At 39.2% G+C, this 23,447-nt stretch overlaps 2 protein-coding genes across 3 annotated transcripts in view; one reads left to right on the top strand and one right to left on the bottom strand.

Moving 5' to 3' along the window:
• Nucleotides 1–50: 50 nt before the first annotated feature.
• On the bottom strand, nt 51–7,913 carry rfc5 (replication factor C (activator 1) 5). The gene is made up of 11 exons (XM_083979174.1): nt 7,779–7,913; nt 6,955–7,019; nt 6,575–6,711; nt 5,970–6,049; nt 5,727–5,800; nt 4,876–5,035; nt 4,052–4,133; nt 3,790–3,919; nt 3,432–3,509; nt 1,905–1,959; nt 51–567 (listed from the first exon to the last, which is right to left on the bottom strand). Exons 1-11 carry the CDS (start codon nt 7,823–7,825, stop codon nt 468–470), a joined length of 1,008 nt encoding a protein of 335 aa, XP_083835300.1. The 5' UTR covers nt 7,826–7,913; the 3' UTR covers nt 51–467.
• Nucleotides 7,914–10,903: 2,990 nt separating this feature from the next.
• Nucleotides 10,904–23,447, top strand: part of ksr2 (kinase suppressor of ras 2) — a gene marked incomplete at both ends in the record, with an annotated part of 113,423 nt that continues 100,879 nt past the window's right edge. For both annotated transcript variants that reach the window (XM_083979162.1, XM_083979161.1), the window contains 2 exons: nt 10,904–11,077; nt 22,073–22,213. In XM_083979162.1, coding sequence (XP_083835288.1) covers nt 10,904–11,077; nt 22,073–22,213 — 315 coding nt within the window. The remainder of the gene's footprint in view (nt 11,078–22,072; nt 22,214–23,447) is intronic.

Genomic DNA, 23,447 nt, shown 5'->3' with positions numbered 1-23,447 from the left:
ATTCTTACACAGAGGATTCATCAGTGATCAATAAGTGCCCAAATTACGTCTTTGTTTTTTCTTTCGGTGCTGGAGCTACAAAATAAACTGGGGTCCATTTTGCATGCAACATGGGAGTGACTCAGATCGCTGCTAGCATCTGTGTGTGAGACATCTGCAGCGCTGTACGTTCAGTCTGTGGAGCACCTCAGGACATCTGTCTTCTCCACAAAACAAACAAACCAACTGGTTGTGGTTTCACAGATTTTCCTGGCATCACTGCACATTCTCCAGCAAAATGTTTCAAAAGGTTTAAATCTTAGGCAGCAGGGGTGGTAAAGTAGAAAAATAAAGTCGATAAGAGCGCATATTACTTTTAAAAGGAGTAATACAGATTTCTGCTTTAAGCTCTGGATGCTCAGGGTTTTTTCATTTTCATCAATCTGGGTCCTGTTTGCAGACAGATTTAGTTTGAGCCGTTTCTGTATCTACGAGGCTTCGCTGACCACCAGGTCTCTCACTGCCTGGAAAGCTGCGACCATGGAGCTCAGCTGGATCTTCTCGTTGGTTCCTGAGGCGAGCCGGTGTCTGAGGAGACGACGACAACGTGATCAGATCAAAAACATCTGGATGGAAGCCTTCGTGTTATTAAAAGGGGATAGTTCATTTCACATTTTGGCAAATTGCCATAATCCCTATAGTCATAGCAGTAGGTTTGTTACCTTTATTTGTCAGTGCAAGCTATTTTTAGAGCGGCGGAGCAGAGCTGCTCAGAGCTACGCTACGGAGGCTAATGGGATTTCTTGGTTTCCCTCATCAAATTCATCAAATACACAATCCAACAACTCCAAAACCCTCTGGTGGACAAGTTGTGACCTGCACATTCACCACGCTATGAGATAATAACAGAACGTTACGAGATGGAGTTGTTTTCGAGGAAAATTCGTGTAAAACCGCTGACGCGCGTTCCCGTCAGGGGAGCAGAGCCATGAGCTGCTCAGAGCTACGCTACGGAGGCTAATGGGATTTCTTGGTTTCCCTCATCAAATCCAACACAATCCTACAACTCCAAAACGCTCTGTCTGGTAACATTCTGTTATTATCTCATAGCGTGGTGAATGTGCAGGTCACAACTTGTCCACCAGAGCGTTTTGGAGTTGTTGGATTGTGTATTTGATGAGGGAAACTAAGAAATCCCATGAGCCTCCGTAGCGTAGCTCTGAGCAGCTCGCGGCTCTGCTCCGCCGTTCCAAAAATAGCTTGCACTGACAATTAAAGGTAACGAATCTACTGCTATGACTATAGGGATTATGGCAATGGGCCAATTTGATAAAATGTTGAACTATCCCTTTAATAGGTGAGCATTTGCATTTACTTGTTTGTATTCTGTATGTTTGTGTTTGAGAGTACGGAAGCTCTGAGTGGCCATACGTTAATATATTCTATTTCCAGAGATAACAGGATCATTTTCTTAAGATCGTGAGAAAAGAAACTTTGCTTTCCTGAGATAACGACATAATTAATTAGGTGGTTGGTCAGCAATCCCTCGGTCCTCATCCGGTATCCATGGAGACACCCAGGGCCTCAAACCTGGTCAGCTATGTAGTTGACAACAACATCAGGCTGAAGCCTCCCTAACCTCTCCTTAGATGACACACACTTGTTTCTATACTGAAGCATAAATCTCCGTCAGGCCTTCGCTGAACAGATAAATGATGCACTGATCAATATTTTCCAGCTCCTCTGACATTGATTCATTTACTTATCTCAAGATTTCCAATAAATTATGTCGCTACCTCAGGAAAACAAAGTGTAGTTTTCCTTGATATCTTGAGGAAACAATCCCGTTATCTCAGGTAAATAGAGGAAATAACATTTATGAATGTATGTATGAGGACACTGCAGTGTGAAGTCATCTCACTTACTCGATGTCGGCCAACTTGATGAGCAGACCGATCCGGATTTCTGGAGGAAAGTCCACTGGAAGAGGGAGAGAGAGAGAGAGAAAAAAAAGATATTAATACGTATATATATGGAAAATATAAAACATATGGAAGAATAAAAGATGGACAGATCCCAGTCGATCGTTAAATAAAGTGAAACCAGAACAAAACCTGCAGAACTATGTGACTCAAAATAACGTGTGTTCACACAAATCTGGTCGTTTCTCCTGCAAGACATGTTCAAGTTACCTGTGGGCCAAGTAACACAAACACAAACACACCCACACATCTCACGCTGGTTATTACACTGAAGCCCCTGCAACAAAATGACCTGCAACTGCTGAAGCCACAACAACGAGAAGCCTGAAGCCTCCGATGGGATTTAACACAGCGCAGCGAGAAACGGCTCAGGTGATCGTTGTTAAAGAGGAAAACACAATTCAATCTGGTTAATACACAAAAAAAAAATATTGGTAACACTTTATAATAAGTACACAGTATTAGGCATTAGTTAAGCATTAAATACTGAATTAATCATTTATAACGCATGAATACTCACTAGTATGTAGTTTTTAAACACAATTAAAAATGTTTTACTCATCATTGAGAAGCACTAACTGTATTTATAAACTACATACTAATGAGTATTCATGCATTATAAATGATTAATTCAGTATTTATTAATGCTTAGAACACGGCTCTCTTGAATACTCGATTCTGATTGGTCAATCACCAATATTCTGCGGTGTTTATTTCTCGATAGACCACCGCTGAGCGGACCGTTGCTAGGGACTCCATAGCAACGGCCGACTCTGCATGTCCGGTCACGGCCGCTGTTTTGCTGAGCCTCCTCCCGTTCGTGCATTTGAAGCCTTTGATAATCAATCAGTGGATCGATGGATTACCATACACGTTTCCATGTATTTTGTGTAGTCGTATCTGTCATAAACAAGAGATTATGGGGTGCGTTTGTGTCGCGGAGCTACAGAGAGGAGAGGAGCTGTGACACGGTCAGAGTTTCTGATGCAAGTTTACTTTTCAGCCACGATGTGGAAATAAGGAGCCTCCACTCTTCCTGTAACGTTAACAAGTTACAAGTCGTTTATCTAACATCACAATTAGTCCGAAGCTATTTAATGACGGTAAAAGTGAAACATAAAGTAAATATCCTGCATACTTTCTCTTTTCTGTGCTGCGCTGATCAGAGCGGCGTCCCGAGCAACGGTCTAATTTTACATGAATCTCTTTTTTATCATTATTTTGTGTTACATTATTGAATGATTTAGTTGTAGGCCGTGTTCTAAGCGGGATAATGTATAGTTGGTCGGTTGTTATGGAGAAATAAACCCCTTCATGTTGTATGAAACCCCTCCGCTTCGCGTCGGGGTTCCATACAACCTGTCGGGGTTTATTTCTCCATAACAACCTCCGAACTATACATTATCCCTTACTTAATAGTGTGTACTTATTATAAAGTGTTACCAAAATATTTCTATATTTTGACTTTACCTCTGTGTATGAGCAGATGAACCTCAGTGAGGATGTCGTGCAGGGCCAAACCTTTCAGAGTCTTCAGCTGAAGGATTTCTGTGACGAGGGCGTTAAAGAGCTGAACTCGAGTTAGAGAGGAAAAACAATCCAGAAATTTAAACAGGAAACAAGATACAAATTATATTTTTTGCAGTTATTTGCCATTTAAATGAAAAATATATTTTTTAATTTAGCAAAAATCATGTTTCTCTTAACCTGACGAAGTAGTACAGTGAATAAAAACCGACTTCAGAGTGTTTAGTGTTTGTGAACCACATGTGGACGAGACATAAAGGGACGTTGTATTGTTGTAGAGTAAAGCTGAAGTGAAGGATACGTTTATACGCGGCGGTGAAGTCTTTGTTGAGAGACCAGTCGAGGATGTTGGCGATGTCGGAGCGCAGCGGGTGACCCGTGCAGGTGTAAACCGTGTCCTCTGTGACCTTCCCGTACGCCATGCTGGTGCTCTGAAACCACAGAGGGGGAAGAGAGTCAGTCCAGTTCACCCTCACACAACGATGTCGATGATGACGATGCATAATAACACATCTAAAGTCTTAGATTTTGATTTTAAAGTTTCAACCTGATTTTGGTCGTACCTGCAGTATGTTGAGTGATCTTCTCATGTCGCCTGATGATAAAGTCACAATGGCCTTCATCCCGTCTGGAGTAATGTCAATGCTGCAACAAAAAGAAAGGTTTAAAGTGACAGAAAGGCACTATATTTAAATTATTAATCCCAATATTCAAACATTACTAAGATCTCAGCGCACAAACAGCAGCATTATGAAACATCCTCTACCACATATTGCAGACTAGGGATGACACCATTACTTGTTTGCACAATTAATTGCGGTATTAAACGTCATAATTAATTAATTAATCATAAACATTCCTCAATACAATACCGTCACTTTCCAAAAAAAGATTATGTCGGAACCGTATCGGCAGATCAGCGCAACTCGCACAGAAACGAAAAAAGCCTCATATTAATGTGGATGAATCTACGTTACCCACACTTGTTAATGGGTCCATTTTCGATCAATCGTTTTGTCTTTATTTTGATATTATTATTATTAGTGGTGGAAATGCTGGGTGAGTATGTAGTGTAAAAATACTTTGCTTTCCAAAATTCCTCATTGTCCCTTTAAACATTTGGTATAGATGACAAATAATCACTTAAATAATTCAAATATTTTTAACAATTGGTCCTATATTTATAGATTCTTAAAATATTTTGTGTATATAGGTAGGAATGTAATGATATTTTGACTTTATTTGATTTTTACACATTCATAGTGTTGTGAAATTAATTAATTCATGCATAATAATCGTGATACCTTGATTATTTCTCTGCCTATAATCGTACCGAAAAAATCTATAATCTGCAATAATTGCTGTTGCGGACACAAACATACTGTACCTCTCCTGCTGGACCACGTGCTCCAGCCGGGGGATCATCTGGTCCGGGGACAGCGGGCCGAAGCGAAACCTGGTGCAGCGAGACTGCAGCGCCGGGATGATCTTGGACAGGTAGTTGCAGATCATACAGAAACGAGTGTTTTCTGTGAACTTCTCAATCACTGAGAGAAAGAGAATGAGACAGAGAAACAAATGTGATGAAGATATGTGAACAATACACAAGCTAATCAAATTTTTAAAAAATAAATTTAAAAAAAAGCGACCAGTTATAGAATAAACATAATGTAAAATTGCAATTTAAGCACTTTGATCTTTCTAGATGAGTTTGTTACTTCTCTACGAAACTAAATATATCTGTAAATATCTATTTATAGGCATAATTTATAAAGTGATCTGACAGAAATTAAAATAAATTCAATTCAAACAGCTCAAGCTTGAATAAAGTTAATGTTAATGGTGAAACATGCTTATAACTTGCTTTCTGTCAGTAATAAATTATCTGAAGAAATGTAATTCATTAAATTAATTTTGCAGTAATAATCTGAAGAAGTGTAATTAATTAAATTAATTTTGCAGCTCTCAGTAAGTTTGCCACAAACTGCCTAAAGGTTTTTCGACCTTTCGTCGCTGCAGCAGCTGAATTAAAAAACAAAATGTTCCAGTGCGACTCGATCAATCGTGAATTAAAAGCAGGTTTTACAAATAGGTTTGGGTTTTTTTTTTATTTAAGATGAATATCAGGGTGTAAGTAGGAGCAGATAGCCCTGTAATTCTCCAGCAGCCAAATCGTCTGGCTGCTCAACGAGCCGTGTGACTCACAGTGGGCGATGCCCGGCCGAACAGATGGCTTACCTCGCCGCAATGCATTCTGGGCATCCTGGGTCATGGCATCGGCCTCGTCCAGTATCACCAACTTGAAGCCCTTCCTGGAGGACAAAATGGCAGCAGGTTAAAGAATAAATAAATAAATAAATAAATAAATAAATAAATAAAGTCACTCCCCTTGTAGATTAAAGGATCATATCATAGAAAATAAAATGTTATTCTTGCAATGTGACGCGAGTTGTGGTTGTATTTTTAAAAAAAAAATCTTACTTGAAGATGGTCCGCGTGCTGGCAAAACTCAGGATGGGACCTCGTACAACATCAATTCCTCTGTCATCGGACGCATTCAGCTACAAAACAATAAATCAGATGTCAATATCACAACGGTACCACAATATTTCCTCCTTAACGCTCTGAGGATTTCAGCTGTAACAAAAACAAAAAACAAAAAAAGGGACAAGAAATCCGCAAACTGCAGGGGCTCCCTAGGATTTTTTAAAAAATGTATATTTAGCAGGCAACGTTTAAACGTTTTCGACCTCAAGATCTTCCTCAAGCCGAGGGAAAAAAGGAGTAGCACATTCACAAAAACATTTTTAGCAACTCATCACATTATCAAAAGCAACATTAAAGGGATACTTCACCCAAAATCGATAATTCAAACTCCAAAAGCGTTTTGATGACTCAGAAAAGTTCTCCAAACCCTTCCTTGGCATGACGGAGAGTAGATAATTGGTGAATTATCGATTTTGGGTGAAGTATCCCTTTAAGACATTACAACAATTTTAATCTAAAGTAGAAAGTATTAAAAAAAGGCCATAATAAGGAAAAATCCTCCAGGCAGACCCAGAGAGAGAGTGGTGGCTGTAACGTACCTCCAGCACCATGGAGTTGAACTCTCTGTCCTTGTACAGCTGCCTGGCGCAGGCCAGGATGGTGGAGGTCTTTCCTGTTCCCGGGGGGCCGTAGAACAAGAGGTGGGGGAGTTTGTCCTCGGTGATAAACTTCTGGACTGAGGAGGTGAAGAACAAAACAGTTGAGTGGAAAAAAATTAGCAATCTGAGTATGACACAGAACTTTTTAAATTGTACTGGTTATTTCAAAAACATGAAGGATGAATAAGTCAAATAAGTGTTTTTAATACAAGTAAATTATAAAGAAAGTTTTAAAACAACTGCAGTCAACAAGGAAGACAGGTGTTTAAAGCTCAAGGAGGATTATTATAATCATCCTGACAGTTCACATAAATACTTACTGGTGCCGAGAATATCTTTGTGTGAGATCAGATCATCAAGTTTCTGTGGTCTGTATTTTTCAACCCTGGTGAACAGAGCACAAACACATCATCAATCAATATATTGTTATCAATAATGAATCTTAGTTCCTACTATAAAAGTAACTCACCTGCCATCTTCAACTTTTACACTAAACTGATGCAATGTGTTGTTTTGATGATTATTGTTATCTATTACAGTGATATTGTACTGCTTTCTGCCTCTTCTATATCAAGTTTTTGCTGTTTATTTTCTGAGTGTGAAGCTGCCAACTGTTTTTCACATTTTAATATTGGCCTAATCTAATTTTATAGAAATGGATTAGCAACTTTTGAACCGATCCTCTGTATACTTTTTCATTAAAAATAAACGTTTTTACGCACTGATTTGGATATATGCAATTTTATATTACCTATTGATACACATTTTAAATCGTTAGGTGCCACTTTTCAATTTGCATCTGCATTTGCATTTATATTAGATGAGATATTAACGTGTACCAATTTACAGCAGATGTCTCACTACATTTGTGACAGTTCAGTTCAGTTCAAGCAATGGCAACAAACAATTCTGGGTTTATTGATTAGCCAAATTCAAAGGAAACTCATGCACATTCATTTCACAACCATACAGGCTTTAATAAGTTATCTATAAACACTATGACTGTCTGCTTTAGTTCATATATAGGTAAATAAAGCGACATAGTTCAGCTAGCTGTTAGCTTGTACACATAGTAAACATGTTAGCGAGCTAGCACTAGCTATTTCTAAACCTCTCTGCGATTAAACAACGACTTTAAACTCACCATGGTAAGTTCCTAGTCTGTGTCGGCGCTTTGCCCGTTGAAGCCATGTCACTTGTTCGTTGTGTATTTAGCTACAAGTTTAGTTAATTACAAAAAATATTCAGGCACATCCACTCTCTGCTGCCTCTGCTGCTGCTGCTTGCTGCCGTGTTTGGCGCGCTGCACTCCGAAAACGTGCGTCGAACGTCATGACGTACAACCAATCGGGTGGCTCCGTTGGCTGCGATGGGCGGGGCCTTTGGTGACACGAAGCTCCACTGTAAAAAAGAGAAATGTGTGTCATGAAAACGGTGAAAGGTGAAGATGTGAAGCTTTTCTGCTGTAAAAAATGTCCGTACAGCGCTTTTTTATTCTCTCTGTAAATACATTTAATATAAAAGTTTAATAATAACTATACATTTACTATAAATAGTTGAATAAAAACATGTTTGTAGGTCTCTGTACTTATAGTTTCTGCTTTTATTGTCGTTCTGTTTGGATACTTTTCTGTTGTTTTATGCTGTCTTTTTTTGCTTTTTAGTTTTTGCTTTGTTTTGTTTTTTTCCTCTTTTGTGGTGTTGATTGTTTGCATGTTGCTGCCAACTGATTATTTGTATTTCCATTTCCTTAAAAAGAGAAGAAAATAAAGTAGAAAATTATGAGAAAAAAGACAACGAAAACAGTTTTCTCCCCCCCTCCCTCTCTCTTTCTCTCTCTCTTTCTCCTGGTCAGTCTTTTCAGCTGGGCTGGATCCGATGCTGTCTGAAGTCTCTGCAGGTGACACAGAGAAAATGTCATAAAAATTTCCCACCAGTGTCCCCCCCTGCTTCATGTGAGATGACACTGCTGTGTACAGTTCAGACCCCCTCCTGCTATAAGATCCTTCCCACCAGCTTCTTCTTAAAGAGACCCACAATTAACAATTTAGATATAAGCTAGTGTCAGATTTTTAGTTGTTTTTATATAAATAATGGCATTTATGATTTTATGCCATTCATGTCCTCTTCACTATACTTGAACATGACCTGTTTTTAATTTAACTTCCTATGTGAAAGTCATCCAAAGGCCCTCATAGCAGAGTTTGTTAACTTTCATTAATCCTGTTAAGTATCTGATTTAAACCTTTACACAAACCTTTTCTCCATTGTATGAGTTATACCACTCAAAACAGTCCTGCAAAGACAAATATCAACTACACTTGAGTGGATGTATCTGCATATTTTTTTCAGAGAAACTGCACGGTCTATATTTGGAGCCCACCCATTGGGTAACTGTCTGTAAAGAGGAGTCAGCCTTTAGCCCCATGGGTCAAACCACTGTTGTGCCTGACAGAGTTGAAAATAGCATCATGTGCATTACACTTAACTTCCATGCACATCAAGTAACAAAACTTTATGCTCCACCTTGAATTTCTTGCAACAACGTACATGTTTAAGATAGTTTGGGCTAATTTCAGTTCATATATGTACAGTATGGAGGGTTTTGTCATGTCCCATTATTCATCATTATTGCTGGTTGTTGATGCCCATGCTGCAAGTTTTCTGCTGTGGAGTGGTGGATCATTTAGACTCAGATTTAGTCCCTCAGATTGAGATAATAAAAAAAGACCAACATTGTAATCTTGTGCCTTTTGTTATGTAAAATGAACACAAATATATCATTTTATTGCACTAAAAACTGACAGATTTTCATATGAACTGAATCATCTATTGATTGAACTATATAATAGGCCTAGATATAATAGTAGCCTCATTAACAACCTGAGTCACTTGGCCTTAGCCTTTATTAGTTCTATAAATCTAAGTGTAATGGATTCTGTTTCTATAATATCATTATCCTACAGTGTTTATTTCAAGTGAACATAACATTTGCATGACATTTTAACATAGCATGTTTGTGTAAGACTGAGTGTAATGGGTAAAGTGGGCTTTTGCAGTGTGGGTTGCAGGTGCAGGTGCATGTGTAGGCCTAGTGGCCATATGCAGGTGTTTCTGTAGAAATCACGCACGCATCTTTTCCCCAAACACATGAAAAGTACTAGTTGCTTCTTTAATATAATTTTTCTTACAGTGTTTTAAAGTTTGCATGCAATTTTAACATGTAGCCTATGTTTGTGTAAGACTGAGTGCAATGGGACTGCACGGGCTGCAGGTGCATGTGGCCATAAATACTGTAGGTGTGTGAAGAAATCACACAAACATAGCCTACACACCCATCTTCCCCCTAAACACATGAAAAGTGTTGTTTCTTTTATTATTATTATTCCCTCATCCAGGCCTGGAGGAAACTGCTGGACGAAAAAACCACCACCACCACTTGTGCACTTTTTTTTTTTTTTTTTTGAGGCCGCAGATCTCGCGAGAACAGGGCTCCTCGATCGCAGCAGCAGCGGTGCCAGGGCGATGCGATGCTGTTGCTGTTGCTGTGGGTTTGATTGACAGGAAACATGTCGGTGTGGTGGGAGCGAACCGGGATGCAGCTGCTGCTACCACGGGAGACAGGGAGTACCTGCATCCGAGCCACACATCAGCACCTTTAAAAAAAAAAAAAAAAAAAATACACCACCACCACCAACCACCACCACCACCTTCACCACCACCAGGCTTCTCCCCTCTCTCTCTGATCCGTCCGCTTATGATGCGCTGAACTGCTTTTTCCTTTTTCTTTTTTCTTTTTTTTGTTGCCTCCTCTTTTCTTTTAACATCCATTTGAAACGCAAAGAGGGACAACCCCACCACCAATGGATGTTTTGGCAAACCGTGTAGAGAGAGTCCCGCTCGGTATCTTCTTCTTCATCATCTCGTGTTTGATTTAGCCCCTAGAAGCGGAGAGAGAGAGAGAGACACCTTGATGAAACAGCAGGAACTAACGAGGACTGTTGTTGCAATGGAGTCGACTCTCTCACGGCTCAAAGCCCGTCTCTAAACCTACAACATCTTTTCTTTCTTTTCATGGCGTTTTGCAGGTTGCTCCGCTCCGTGGGCTTCTCCTACCACGTTTCTCCTCTGAATTGACAACCACTTCTGTTTCGCTCTCTCTTTTTTTTCTACCTTCTTCTTCCGTTTTTTTTTTATTTTTTATTTTATTTTTTATTTTTCTTGAAGTGCAAAAAGGAGGGGAAAACAACGACCACTGCTCGCCAAACTATGAACGAGGAGATGACAAAAAGCGAGGAGCAGCATCTTAGTTTGCAGAAAGCCTTGCAGCAGTGCGAGTTGGTGCAAAATATGATAGACATAAGCATTTCTAGTTTGGAGGGTTTACGGACCAAATGTGCCACATCCAACGACTTGACACAAAAAGAGATACGAACGCTGGAGGTAAGCAGCCTTTCAGCCTTTGAATCACTCAATTTCTCCTGTGCATCTCCATCTAAATCGATACGGAGGGCTGTCACCGTCTGTTATGCATTTCTAGGCCACTGTGCATATATATATATTTATATTTTCACCCACTGTGCCTTTATTTTTTCCCCCCCTCCCCTCAACCACAACCTGGTTTTCTGCTTTCATTGCATTAATATGCAAAAGATCTCTGCTAAATCCCCCCACTGCTATCTGTTTTTTTTTTTTTTTTCATTTTGTGCAGTGCAATAAATCAAGAGGCTATACGGGGCTGCAGTGGGCTGTTATAGACTTGCGCATTCTGCAGGTGGCGGGGAGAGAAGGTGGCTCTTCTCCATCAGAATAATATCTGAGGCAGCCGAGGCCTATAGGCAGCCCGTGTTTACAATCCACTACCAATATACGCCAGTCTGCGCATCTGGTGCTCGCAGCAGCAGCAGCAGCAGCAGCAGCAGCAGCAGCGCATCCATCCATCCATCCATCTATCTATCTATCCATCCATCCATCCATCCATCCAGGCCCCTTGCATGGCGTTATGCAAGGAGGCGAGCAGATTATACTGAAAATTGTTACCAAATATCATTATCCGTTTAATTGGCCCGTGGGGTATTCCGTAATTTGCGTTACGTAATGGCCATAATATCCCCGGGTGTTGTGTGTTGTGTGTTTGAGATATATAGCCTATACTAGTATCATCAGACTGTCCGTTTGGAGACCACTCAAACCAGTCAAACAGCCAGTGACAGGCATGCAAGGCTGCTCTTATACAGGGCATTAAAAAAAAAAAAAGACATAAAAGTGCGATAAGGTCAGTGAAAACTCAACAACTGAGCATGGCAGACACAGCACAGCGTTAAGGGCCTGTAAGAATGTTATGGTGATGCCTCAGGAGATTAAAACAAATACCATTAAAGTGCGATAAGGTCGCCATAAACTCACCACTGAGTAGATCTCTGTGTATACCATCAACACACTTTCAGTCCCATTGGGAATATAATTGAGATATTACATAAACAACACCATAAAGAAAGAAAATTCACTTGTGAGCAGCACTTCACACTAATCCCAACCCCACAGGAATATGAGAATAATATATCCCACGCTGCTGTGTTATCAAAGATATAAATAGGATATACAGTGATATTTTTCAGCGCTTTGTGTCTGAGCCTTTAAGTGAAGTTTGAAAGTGTTGCACAGACATTGGACAGGAATGTAAATCCAAAGAGTAGAGAGAGAGAGAGAGAGGACTAATATTAAGTAATGTGCTGCCAGCAATGAGCAGGCTACAACAGTGTCAAGATAAATGCTCACTATGTTCCCTAGATTCCTTGCAAAGCATTGTGGGTATACCAGGTTATTTGTCATCTAAGCTTCACAAAGGTAGGCTATTTCTTTTTTACATTTCAACATACTAATATTAGCAGGACGGATCTCTGAGATTGATTTAATTTGAATGCTTTCATTTTCAAAAGAACATATGAGCAGTTTCTACCAAATTTCTACCACAAACTGTGCTGCGCTGCGTGGTTTCAGGACAGTGTTAAAATACTTTTAGTGGTTAAAGGAGGTCAGATAAGAGGAGGGTATTGTATTTTTTCTTTTTGCCTTGGGTAGTATAGTCTGTAGACTTTTTTTTTTTGGAGAGGCAGGGGAGCATTTAAAAAGCTTTACTTTGCTATAATGCAGAGGACAAGAGTTCTGTCTGTGTGGGACATGGTTTTAAACTCTAAATGATGCTCATTAAAAGTTTCATTAAAGTTATGGCATTAAGACAAATATGAACTTTTGCATTTGCATCCTGGGTGTTTGCTGTTAGAGGACTTGGTCATGATTGTACAGTGTGGAGTGTTTTGCTGAGACAGTGTTGCTGTTTGTGTCATTGGTTCTGTCGGACCGGTTCTGGCCTGGGTGATGGTGATGGTTAAAAAAACAGGTTTCTGCCGACCGCAGAGGGCAGTAATGCAAGTAGCCTAGCAAATGTTCCCACTAAAGAGAGGAGCGTGTAAACAGTGCAGGTTCCAAAACACTCATAAATAATAAATGTGTTTACCTGATCCGTTGAATTGAATGCAGAAAACACAATGCATTAGGGATCTTAAATAAGTTAAACCACAACGGTGGAACATCTGGCTTCACTCTGTATTGTGCTTTCCAGCAACATTTAACATTAACTTCACTCCACTTCTCACATAAGCCTATAGGCCTACAGTATACTGTCACGGCTTCAGTTGTGAGTTTTGTTTTTCTTGTACATTCAACAACACAAAAAGTTATCAAAGTGAATCCAAACAGTGTCTAATAGACGACTCAATGTCTCTGCCAAATATTTATTTATAACATAGTCTACATTACGCAATTGTTAGCCTGTTCATAACTCCAGAGCTCAACATGTCGCATGTCGCATGTCAAAGTTATTGTTGCTCAAAGCAAATCAAACACAGAAGTCATTTCTGGCATTAAGATGAACACAAGTTACTCACTTGAGTTTCGCTCAAAGCCAAATGTTTTCCTAAGGTGTTCATATCGTCACATCGTCAACACCTTTGAAAAATATTTGTCTCTTTGGCGTCATTCCATTCACTAGCTAGTTTCTATATGAGTTCAATTTAATTTACTATAGCTAGTTGCTTTATTGGCTCCATTCAATGCACTATATAAAACTAGATGTTTTATTAGCTCCATCTGCGACAATAAAGTAAACTCACAACCATTTCATGCACTAGCTAGCTGCCATATTGACTCCATTACATTCACCAGCTATAGCTACCTGAAATAGCAGCTAGTCAGTGAATATTCACTGTTTGTTGATGCTTTATCAGTGCTGTGTATCTGTTTATGCTGAAAACAGATGTCAAACCACGTTGACAATGATATAATTGAATGTAACGCAGTTAAAGTCTAAATTGTGTGTCAAATTTTACATATCTAGCTATGTCACAAATTATGTTTCATCAGTGGTTTTTCACTCTCTCTTTATAGAAGAAACTACAACCACAGATTTATATCTCTATCTCTATATTAATACTGACTTATTGGCCACGCTGCAGCACTTTTGAAAATAAACTTGTGTGAAAACCAGAAACAAATATACAAGTTGTTTTATGTGCTACTAGGACATTCACAGTGCTTAAAAATACAGTAATTAGCCACATTTTTATCACACTATCCCCACCAGACAAAGTGATAGAAACACCAACATGAATTCAGGTCAGAGTGAGATATTTTGGTATAGGCATGTACTGTTGTGGGCTGCTGTACTTCTGTTGTTAAATTTAGGCAACGATGATCCCCTTGTAAAACATTTTTTATCAATATCTAGGAACCAAAATACAAATGTGACCTGTGTGCTACTGCAAAGAGTTGGTCTGGATGTTTTGTGAGATGCTTCTTGGTATAGGAATTAGATGTGAAAGAGATGCTCACCAGAAAGAAACAAACACGTGTTTTAGAAATGAAAAAAACACACTTGACTGTTAATTCGCAAGTGCAACAACAGGAATTACTCCTGAGAACTGTCTAATCTTCCTCAAATCCTCAGAGTTACAGAGCCTTTCAGGATGACAAGTCCTCTTATTGCCTCAACCACAAATGAGTTGTCCACCGGGGGTTTTGATCAGGATCACAATGACGTCAGACACACGCAAAGCCTTCCTCATTAACCTGTCCCGATCATTATTGAGTGCTGTGTGTGTGTGTATAGGAGATTCCTCTACGACATCTCTTGTTTTGTCCCGCTCCCCACCTCCCCATCTCCCTCGTCTCTATTATTAACCTAAAGGACCCAGATTGAGCCTCAGACACAATCTGTGTGAGGCGTTGGAGTACTGACCTTGCTTTAGCCAAAAGCTCTACCAAGAATAGCAGCCTATATCATTACCTGGATGAAGTGCTAATACTGGTTTTCCATTAATATGATTATGCATTGTCGGCGGTATCCCTTGGATACGCACTGAAATGATCAACGCACATGATGAATGATGTTTTTTATAATTTGTGTTGTTTTGAGGCTTTCATAGAGAGACACATGACAGAGCATGACGTGTGATCCCGTTATGTTACATAGAGTATAACAGAGATGAGGACATTGTGCTTGAGGTAAATAGCTCACACTAATAGTAAGAATTTATTATCAGTCCTACATGATGACCACATGTATTGGTTCAGTCCAGCTGCATGGCTTCCTCATTTTGTACAGGGATGCAAACTTTTGCTAGTCCTCAGAAGAGTGAGAGTGGTATTTCTCTCTAGATTCATACAATCACATCCCCCTTTTCACATCATTGCATTGCTTTTACAATCTTATAATGTTAATTGCTACAAAGGATATGTTTTATAGATGCTTTAAAATGCTGTGATTTAGTTTCTGTATTTTTGTTTTGAGTCTATGGATATTCTCGTTCATCCAGGTCATCATTATCTCTGGGCAACAAATTGAATCAAAGGCAACTGGACTTGTATTTTTGTTTTGAGATATTCTCTAGCTGAGGGTTAAAAAGTCTTGTTTGGTTTTGAAGATGCTTTTGAATGCAAGTGCTCCAACATTATTGAAATGGCCCACCAAGTCACCGGAATAGCATATTAATAAAAGACTGTATTGTGCTTTAAAGCTATAAAAGAGCTAGCACTTGTAAGTAGCTACACTATCTTTAACAATGACAACATGCTACAGCTGAAGAACTAGCAGTAGCTGAAAAGTTAAAACGTTAAACTTAATTTGCACCAACCTTTACTCAAGTTATGTTCTTGATTCAGAAAACTCCATCTGCTGATAGGACTCATCATAAACCAGAAAAAATTCAGCATATTGCTTTTATTCTTTAATTTTTGCACTTTACAGATTTTCAAAGACTGTCCATTGCGAGATTTCAATCCCAATCAGCCACTTTCAAATTCAAATTCCCTCTCTTGAGCTTTTTTCTTCCTTTAATATAGTTGAAGCTGTTTATTTTTCATTTATTTCACTAACTGGACTGAAACTATATGTGACCCTTTAATTTACAGGCTGTTAATTATGTGATAATGTCAAGAAATAGCCTAGAAATAACGGTCAATTTCACTGTAATGTCATGTTTTTCATAAAGACAAAAGGTTAGACTACACACATGCTTTTCATGCTTTGAATTTTGTCGGAAAGGCCAGAAAATTTCTCCACCAAGTTGTTGCAATTGACCGTTAATTCTGGGCTATTTCTTCACCATCAATCGTTATTTCTTGTCTATATTTCTCGACATTACTATTAAATTTACTGTAATTCTAGACATTATGATGCAATTAATTGTTATTTCTTGCCTATTTCTTGACATTATCACGTAATTAACGGCCTGTAAATTAAAGGGTTACCAAACTATTCTCTAAATCCAATGTTTTAGATATTCACCAATACTTGTGAAGTGAAAATATTAACTACTGTACAAACAGGATTATCAGAGGGATGGAGCAGTCCGTGCAAGGCCAGAGACAGAAGGTTTAAATAATAAAGTGTAAAAAAGAAACAGGGCTAATTTTCAGCTCCGGCCATGCTATTGTTAGCCAGCTAGCCCGAGCAGCTTATGCTTGTGCACCTGCCCACAGTACAGTATGTTCAGTCCCTTCTGGTTTTTTCGCCACAGCAAGGGAGTAAAGTTTGTCTTGCCAAATCTGCTCTGACTGCAGCTTTCGGGTGGCGATGCCACATGGTGGCTGGTTTTACATGTTAGATCAGGGGCATTGAACTCGCATCACCTGGAGGCCACATTGTCCTCACACACACTGAGACAGAGGCTTCTTGAGCGCTCAGAGTAAACAAAACCTCTCTTCCCCCCCCCCAGCAATGAATTTCATTGTGTGTACAGCTGAGTTTTACCTGTTATGCTGCTCTGCATGTGTAGGCTAATTGAATTCAGCCTAATTACATAGAGGAGACGTCCCATTCAAATCTACACAGAATATAATCAACTGTCCAACTCTATTGAAAGTGACTGTTTCACCCACTCACACCTGAAGTCTTTATTTTTTTTTACAAGTTGTGTCAAACTAAATGCTAAATGCTAAAGCTAAAACAAAAACAACAGTTAGAAATAGACTTAGGATACATAGACAGTGATTCACATCTCGTATCCATCCATCCTTCCCATTATTCCTTTATTTCCTTTTATACGGATTCCCTTTAGATATCTAGACATATTATAAAGTCTCTATCTATCTATCTATCTATCTATCTATCTATCTATCTATCTATCTATCTATCTATCTATCTATCTATCTATCTATCTATCTATCTATCTATCTATCTATCTATCTATCTGGTTTGAATGCAAACTGTGGCTAATTAGGATTAAAAGCAGACTACAGCTGAGCTGAGGCTGCATGCTGCTGGGAGGAGTGTCGTTCGTTTTGCAGGTGTTTGGTCACAAACCAGAGTGTTTGGTCGGATCAGACGATCATCAAAGCGGTCGCAATTCATCCTGCGGGCGACATGAATGTCTGAACCAAATTTCTTGAAATCTGTCCAAAATTTTTTATTGAGATCAAAGTGTTGGGTTGGCTGACGGACAGCTTGACAGACTGAACGCTGCCATCCCTGGAGCCGTGCCACTATGGCCACGGCTAAACAGAAATATGGGGATCACTCCACAGATACTACTGTAAAAAGAAAGATACATAGCAGTATTGATGATCTAGCTCATTTACACTAAATAAAACAGCTACTTAACACGCGCTGTTTCATGCTGCTGTTGCATTTATTCCTTCATAGCATAAACAAATACAAGTGGTAAGGGTGTATATTTTAAGTCGAGGTATTATGAGAGTTATATTACTGTAACACATTTAGCCTCGGTGAATGTGTGTTTCTCTGTAGGTGTGGACTGAGTATAGTCGCCTCATTGGGCAGAGTGTCAGCGAGCCGTGGGCAGCCGCTGTGGGGTTTTTCTGTATTCAGAGGTGACTTGCTCGTCCCTCCTCCACTGGTTTCTGCTGTGGTATATGTGCTGATGTACAAGGCCTGCAGGCAGGCAGCGCTGTCTAATTTCTAGCAGTCATTTTGTAGGTGTATGTTCTGGATCGGGGCCATGCACATGCATCATCCTTAAAAGTCTTCGAGCATCACGTCACCCACTGTGGGCCTGTAACTTATTTTACCGCACTGTGTTCGGTCCAGACCAGTTGTTTCAGCTCAGATACCAGATACCAGTATATTTTAAGTCCTGTCTTACAGAATCAAACTAAATATCTCCCATTGTTTATTCTCTCCTGGATGGTGGCAGCACACTGGGAAATAACAGATACAGTAGTTTAAAGTATATCAGTTGTTTCTTCTCATGTGTGCAAATTATTAAATCAGATTATAATATCGGTTGGTATTGTATTGAAGTATTGACTTTTCCATCTATGGTTCATCAAATACAATATTTTTTTTATCATTTTTATTGTTTGATTTTCTGTGGATATGTGTGTGTCGTGTGGTGGTTTTTGTCAGTGCCGGATGCCTTTTGGCTTTTTTCCCTGAATCTCTTCAGATGCTTGGTGGTTTACATAAAAAAAAAAATACATGTGGGTGATAAGAACAGTGTCGTGTGTTGCTGTTGTACATCTGAAACTGCAACAGCAGTAAATCTGAAGTCCTTTTGCGCCACTTCTGCCAACATGGACCCTGTGATGAGCAGAGAGCAGTGCAGATTTGATCTTATAATGTTAAATGATAAACTTTTCTCACTTAATAATAACATGTATAATCCATATACATTGATTTATCCAGTTATGTTCATTTACTTGTGAATTTCATTTTATTCAATTCAACTTGTATTCATTTTCATCAATCTGCTGACAAAATGTTGAATGTTAATAATCATAACAGAACACACTAATGAAATAAGACCCACAATGACTTGTTTATATTCTGTTATGTGTAAAATTGAGTGATTATTGTTGCTCTGTTGTGTTATGGGACAAATTCAGCTGTTTTGATCTATGCTTCTTGGAGACAGGTTCATGACAATCATCTATTTTAAATCTTACAGAATGATCATAATAATTTTTTGCCTCCTTTAAGGTGACACCTCAAGTGTCTTACTGTAATTAACGGTCAGACAGACTGTCCATGTTGCTGTCATAGAGTAAACTGGCTGATGATGTGGATTGTGAGTAAACTCTTGCCCAGCTTCCAGTTTTTTTTATTTTTTATTTTATTTTATTATTATTTTTTTCCCTTTTCCCTTTCTCTCTTTGAGCACAGGTTCACTGGGAGGTCAGCGCACTCTCATCCTTGTGCTCAGCGAGAGACAGCACTTTACTCGGAAATACATTTTTAATACCAAATAAATAGTGATGTCTTAAATGGGAGTTCTTTCATAACAAGGATATTACTATTTGCCATACAAAGGCCAGAAAAAAAAGACAATTTCTAATGTATTTCAAAAAATACATGTGGGATGTGAAAGAAGCACATCTCTGACCATTTGTGGGTCAAACACGACCTGAACATGTGAGGTAAATGGCAAAAATGTTTACACAGCATCAGCAGAACTGGAGGCTGAGTAACCTGAACAGTGCTAATAGGGTTATGTAGGTAACATGAATAATCTTCTCATTAAGACAATCAGGTTATTTTTTTAGTGAGAATGTAAATGTGAAATTCCCCAAAATGTTGCCTATCAATTAAAAAAAACAAGAATCAATTCTTGAAATTCACAAAAGTTTAGTTAAGTTACCAGAAGTTTCCCCATAAAGAAGATGTAGAGAACATACTGCAACATTAAAGCTGTCAAATCAAATTAAAGCAGAAGTAAGCGATCCGGTCGTTTTGGCTAACTTCCTGTCAGCAGATGGAGTTAGCAGTCCCCGTCCTCGTCCCTACGTCACCGCATTCACGCGCATCCCTTGACTGCACACACAGAGAGGACCACCCCTTTATGCCGTTCTCTGTCCTCATTGGATAAAGGTTGTAGGATACAAGGAAAGTTTTCTCCTCGGCTCAGAGCAGAGCAGAGCAGAGTGACTGACAGACCCGTGTTTCGGACCAAACACTCTATATAAGTGATTGCTGTCGGAAGATATAACTATTTAAGACTTATATTAACACAAACATTCTGCCTACTTCTGCTTTAAGTTTGAGTAAAGACCTGGTTGAATGATGGTCAAGATATAAGTGGTAACCCTCTGATAGAGCCAAACAAGTGATAATGAAAATTTAAATACAAAACAGTCTGTGCAGAGTTTATTAAAGTGTTGGCAATCTTCTTTCTTGTTTTTGTTGGTGCAGTGGAACAGCTGTGGGATATGGATTATGCCACATTTGCACCCTAAGTCTATATATCTGTGTAGTGTATTGTGGGTGGGAATCGATACAGCAGTATTGGTATTGCTTAATAATTTGTGTGGCATTAGATATTGTAGCAATATTGTATTGATTCATGGATGCCAAGTGTCAATCTTTTATTATGTATATTGAAAATACTGTACTTTGAATGACTTTGTTGTTACTACCTTATTAGATAAATGGATGACAAAGTTTACCTTTCATGGCATAGTATGATGCATAAAATTGTATCTTGACTTGTCGTTATAATAAAAAATAAAAAAACCTATAACTATACACTTTTTTTTAAGTAGTTTAGTAGTACTTTTTTTGTAAAACAAAGTATGATACTCTTGGTAATATTTACCTTGAATTTGATTTAGAGTTTTGTAAATATAAATATGTACTGTATGTCAGATGTGACAGTAGTTGTTGTCAGCTCTGGGGTCTCGCCCTGGTTACCTATCTTCAGTCTGTGGACTCTCCACATCCGAAACACTTTGCCCATGCAGGTATCAATGAATAATTTAATCAGTCTCAAAATCTCTTTTTTGGGAGGGGGATTGAAAAACCTGGATAAAATGACTGCAAAAAAAGTTGGAGCCAAATCCAATCAGCTCAGACAAACATTCAAAAAGAAAAGAGAGAACAATACCAAGAGGACTAAATGTCATCCTTTATTGGAAATTTACCTTTTTTCCAGGTTTTTGTCCACATGGGACTCTGAAATCAAAATTGCAAGTAGTATAGTCACTAGATTACAGGTAGTCTGTGTTTGTGTACAGTATGTATGTTGCATCAGTGTTGCATCATAACATGTACAAAGTTAAGACGATTACTGCAGGTCAGTGTGGATCCACTTCTCCATGAGCCTAGATGTCTGACTCCACCCTGTTTCCCTCTGGAGGAGCTGTTCACTGCAGCCGCAGCTTTCAGCCACCAGCCACCAACCGCTGAGCAGCTCCACCGGGGTAAACAGGCCCTAAGTGATCCTGGTTGTCGTGGTGGTTAAAGGGAAAAAGGAGCGTTGCATTTATTTCCCATGCATTGGTTTTTGAGGCCGTGCAGGGACTTCAGTGACTTTGCAGTACACAGTGAAGCCGACGTCGTCTCTGACTGTGAAGCTGCTGATTGTGTTCATGTCTGTCAGGATTTTTGGGGACTTTGGGTTTGTGGAAAATGTTTATGTTGAGTTTTTTTAGTGAAATGTAGAGGCAGAAGAGGATAACATTGTTATAGGCTATTTTTCCTCAAGAATTTTCAGGTTGCTCATAACATGTTTTGTAAAAGGAGTAAAACAAAGGGAATATTTAGAGTTCTCCTTATTTATAGGTTATTATGCTATAATTTCACTGGTCCGGCCCACTTGAAATCAAACTGCGCTCTATGTGGCCCCTGAACTAAAATAAGTTTGACCCTCCTGCTTTAAAGCTTTCTTTAGTGAAGAAAATTACTTTTCCTGTGTTGCAAACACAAAAAACAAACAAAAAAACGAAAAACAACCCCAAAACAGATTAATAATTCAAAAAAGCAGTGGTAAAACAAAGAAATTAAGTGGAAAAAACAACAACCCCCCCACCAAAATCATTTATTTTTGTTTTCAGTTATGAATATAGATAATATGGACTTGAGACAGAGTTAAAATACAGAAGTTTGATGAGTATTAACGAAGCCTGTGTTTGTCCCTCTCCTCCCAGGGGAAGTTGGTGAAGTACTTCAGCCGCCAGTTGTCCTGTAAGTGCAAAGTGGCCTTAGAGGAGCGCAGCACTGAGCTGGAGGACTTCCCCCGCCTCGGCCACTGGTTCCGCATCGTCAACTTGAGGAAAGAGGTCACAGAGGTAAGAGTTCAAGCTGCCTCGTTTCTTTTTGTTTTTATGCCTCCATGTCCGCGACAGTCACAGCTGGAAGCGTATTGTTTTATGAGTGTCTGTACATCCCATTCTCATCGTGGACATGACATCTCAGCAACACTGTGCCTTTAAATTTGACACTTGATGAACTGATCAGATTTTGGTGCTTGAAGGTCAAAGTTCAAAGGTCAGTGTCACTGCCACTGCGACCTCACAGAAAACAGGATTTTAGCCTTGTGAAGAAAATACAGTATCTTCAAATTGTGCACAAATGTAAATTGGACTCAATAACAAACTTATTAGACTTTGGTGGTCAAAGGTCAAAGGTCACAATGTGAAATTCACAAAAATGTTGCCTATCAATTAAAAAAAAGCAAGTTTAGTTAAGTTACCAGAGGTTTCCCCATAATGAAGATATAGACAACATACTGTAACATTAAAGCTGTCAAATCAAATTAAGGTTACTGGTTGAATGACAGTCAAGATATAAGTGGTAATCCTCTGATACTAGAGCCAAACAAGTGATAATGGAAATTTAAAGCAGATATCAGTGGAATGTTTTTGTTAATATAAGTCCTAAATAGTCCTATTTTCCGTCAGCAATCACTTACATGAAGTATTTCAGCCTAAACACGAGTCTCTCCGTCACTCTGCTCTGCTGTAACCCGAGGAGAAAATTTTCCTTGTGGGATACAAGTGTTATCCAATGAGGAGAGAGAACGGCATGAAGGGCTGTGTGTGCAGCCAAGGGATGCGCGTGAATGTGGTGACGTAGCACGAGGACCAATTGATGCCTGACAAGGGCGGGGGCTGCTAACTCATGGTGCGTTCAAAGAAACTCGTACTTTGTGTTTTTCCTTCCTGTGAAGTCATACCAGTTCGATCTGGTACGAGTTCACGGGTCGGAAGTAACGAGTGGCCGTTATAGGGAACTTTCACAGACAACAGGATGGTAAAAACACGAGCTACGGGTTACCTGGAACGCTACCAAGTCGTAGTTGTGACTTGAAGCTGTAACTTACGGTTTCAAAAGCCTGCCTTGAACGCAGCATTAGCCGAAACGGCCGTGAAGCTGATATCTGCTTTAAATATGAAACAGTTATTGGAGAGTTTATTAAAGTGTTAGCAGTCTTCTTTCTTGTTTTTGTTGGTGCAGTGGAACAGTAGTAGGACATGGATTATGCCACATTTGCACCCTAAGTTTATATATGTGTGTATAGTG

The sequence above is a fragment of the Trachurus trachurus genome (genome assembly GCF_905171665.1).
Source record: "Trachurus trachurus genome assembly, chromosome: 9".
Classification (NCBI taxonomy): Eukaryota; Metazoa; Chordata; class Actinopteri; order Carangiformes; family Carangidae; genus Trachurus; species Trachurus trachurus.
The sequence above is the reverse complement of the archived record's forward strand: the minus strand, read 5'-3'. Positions and strand labels throughout refer to the sequence as shown.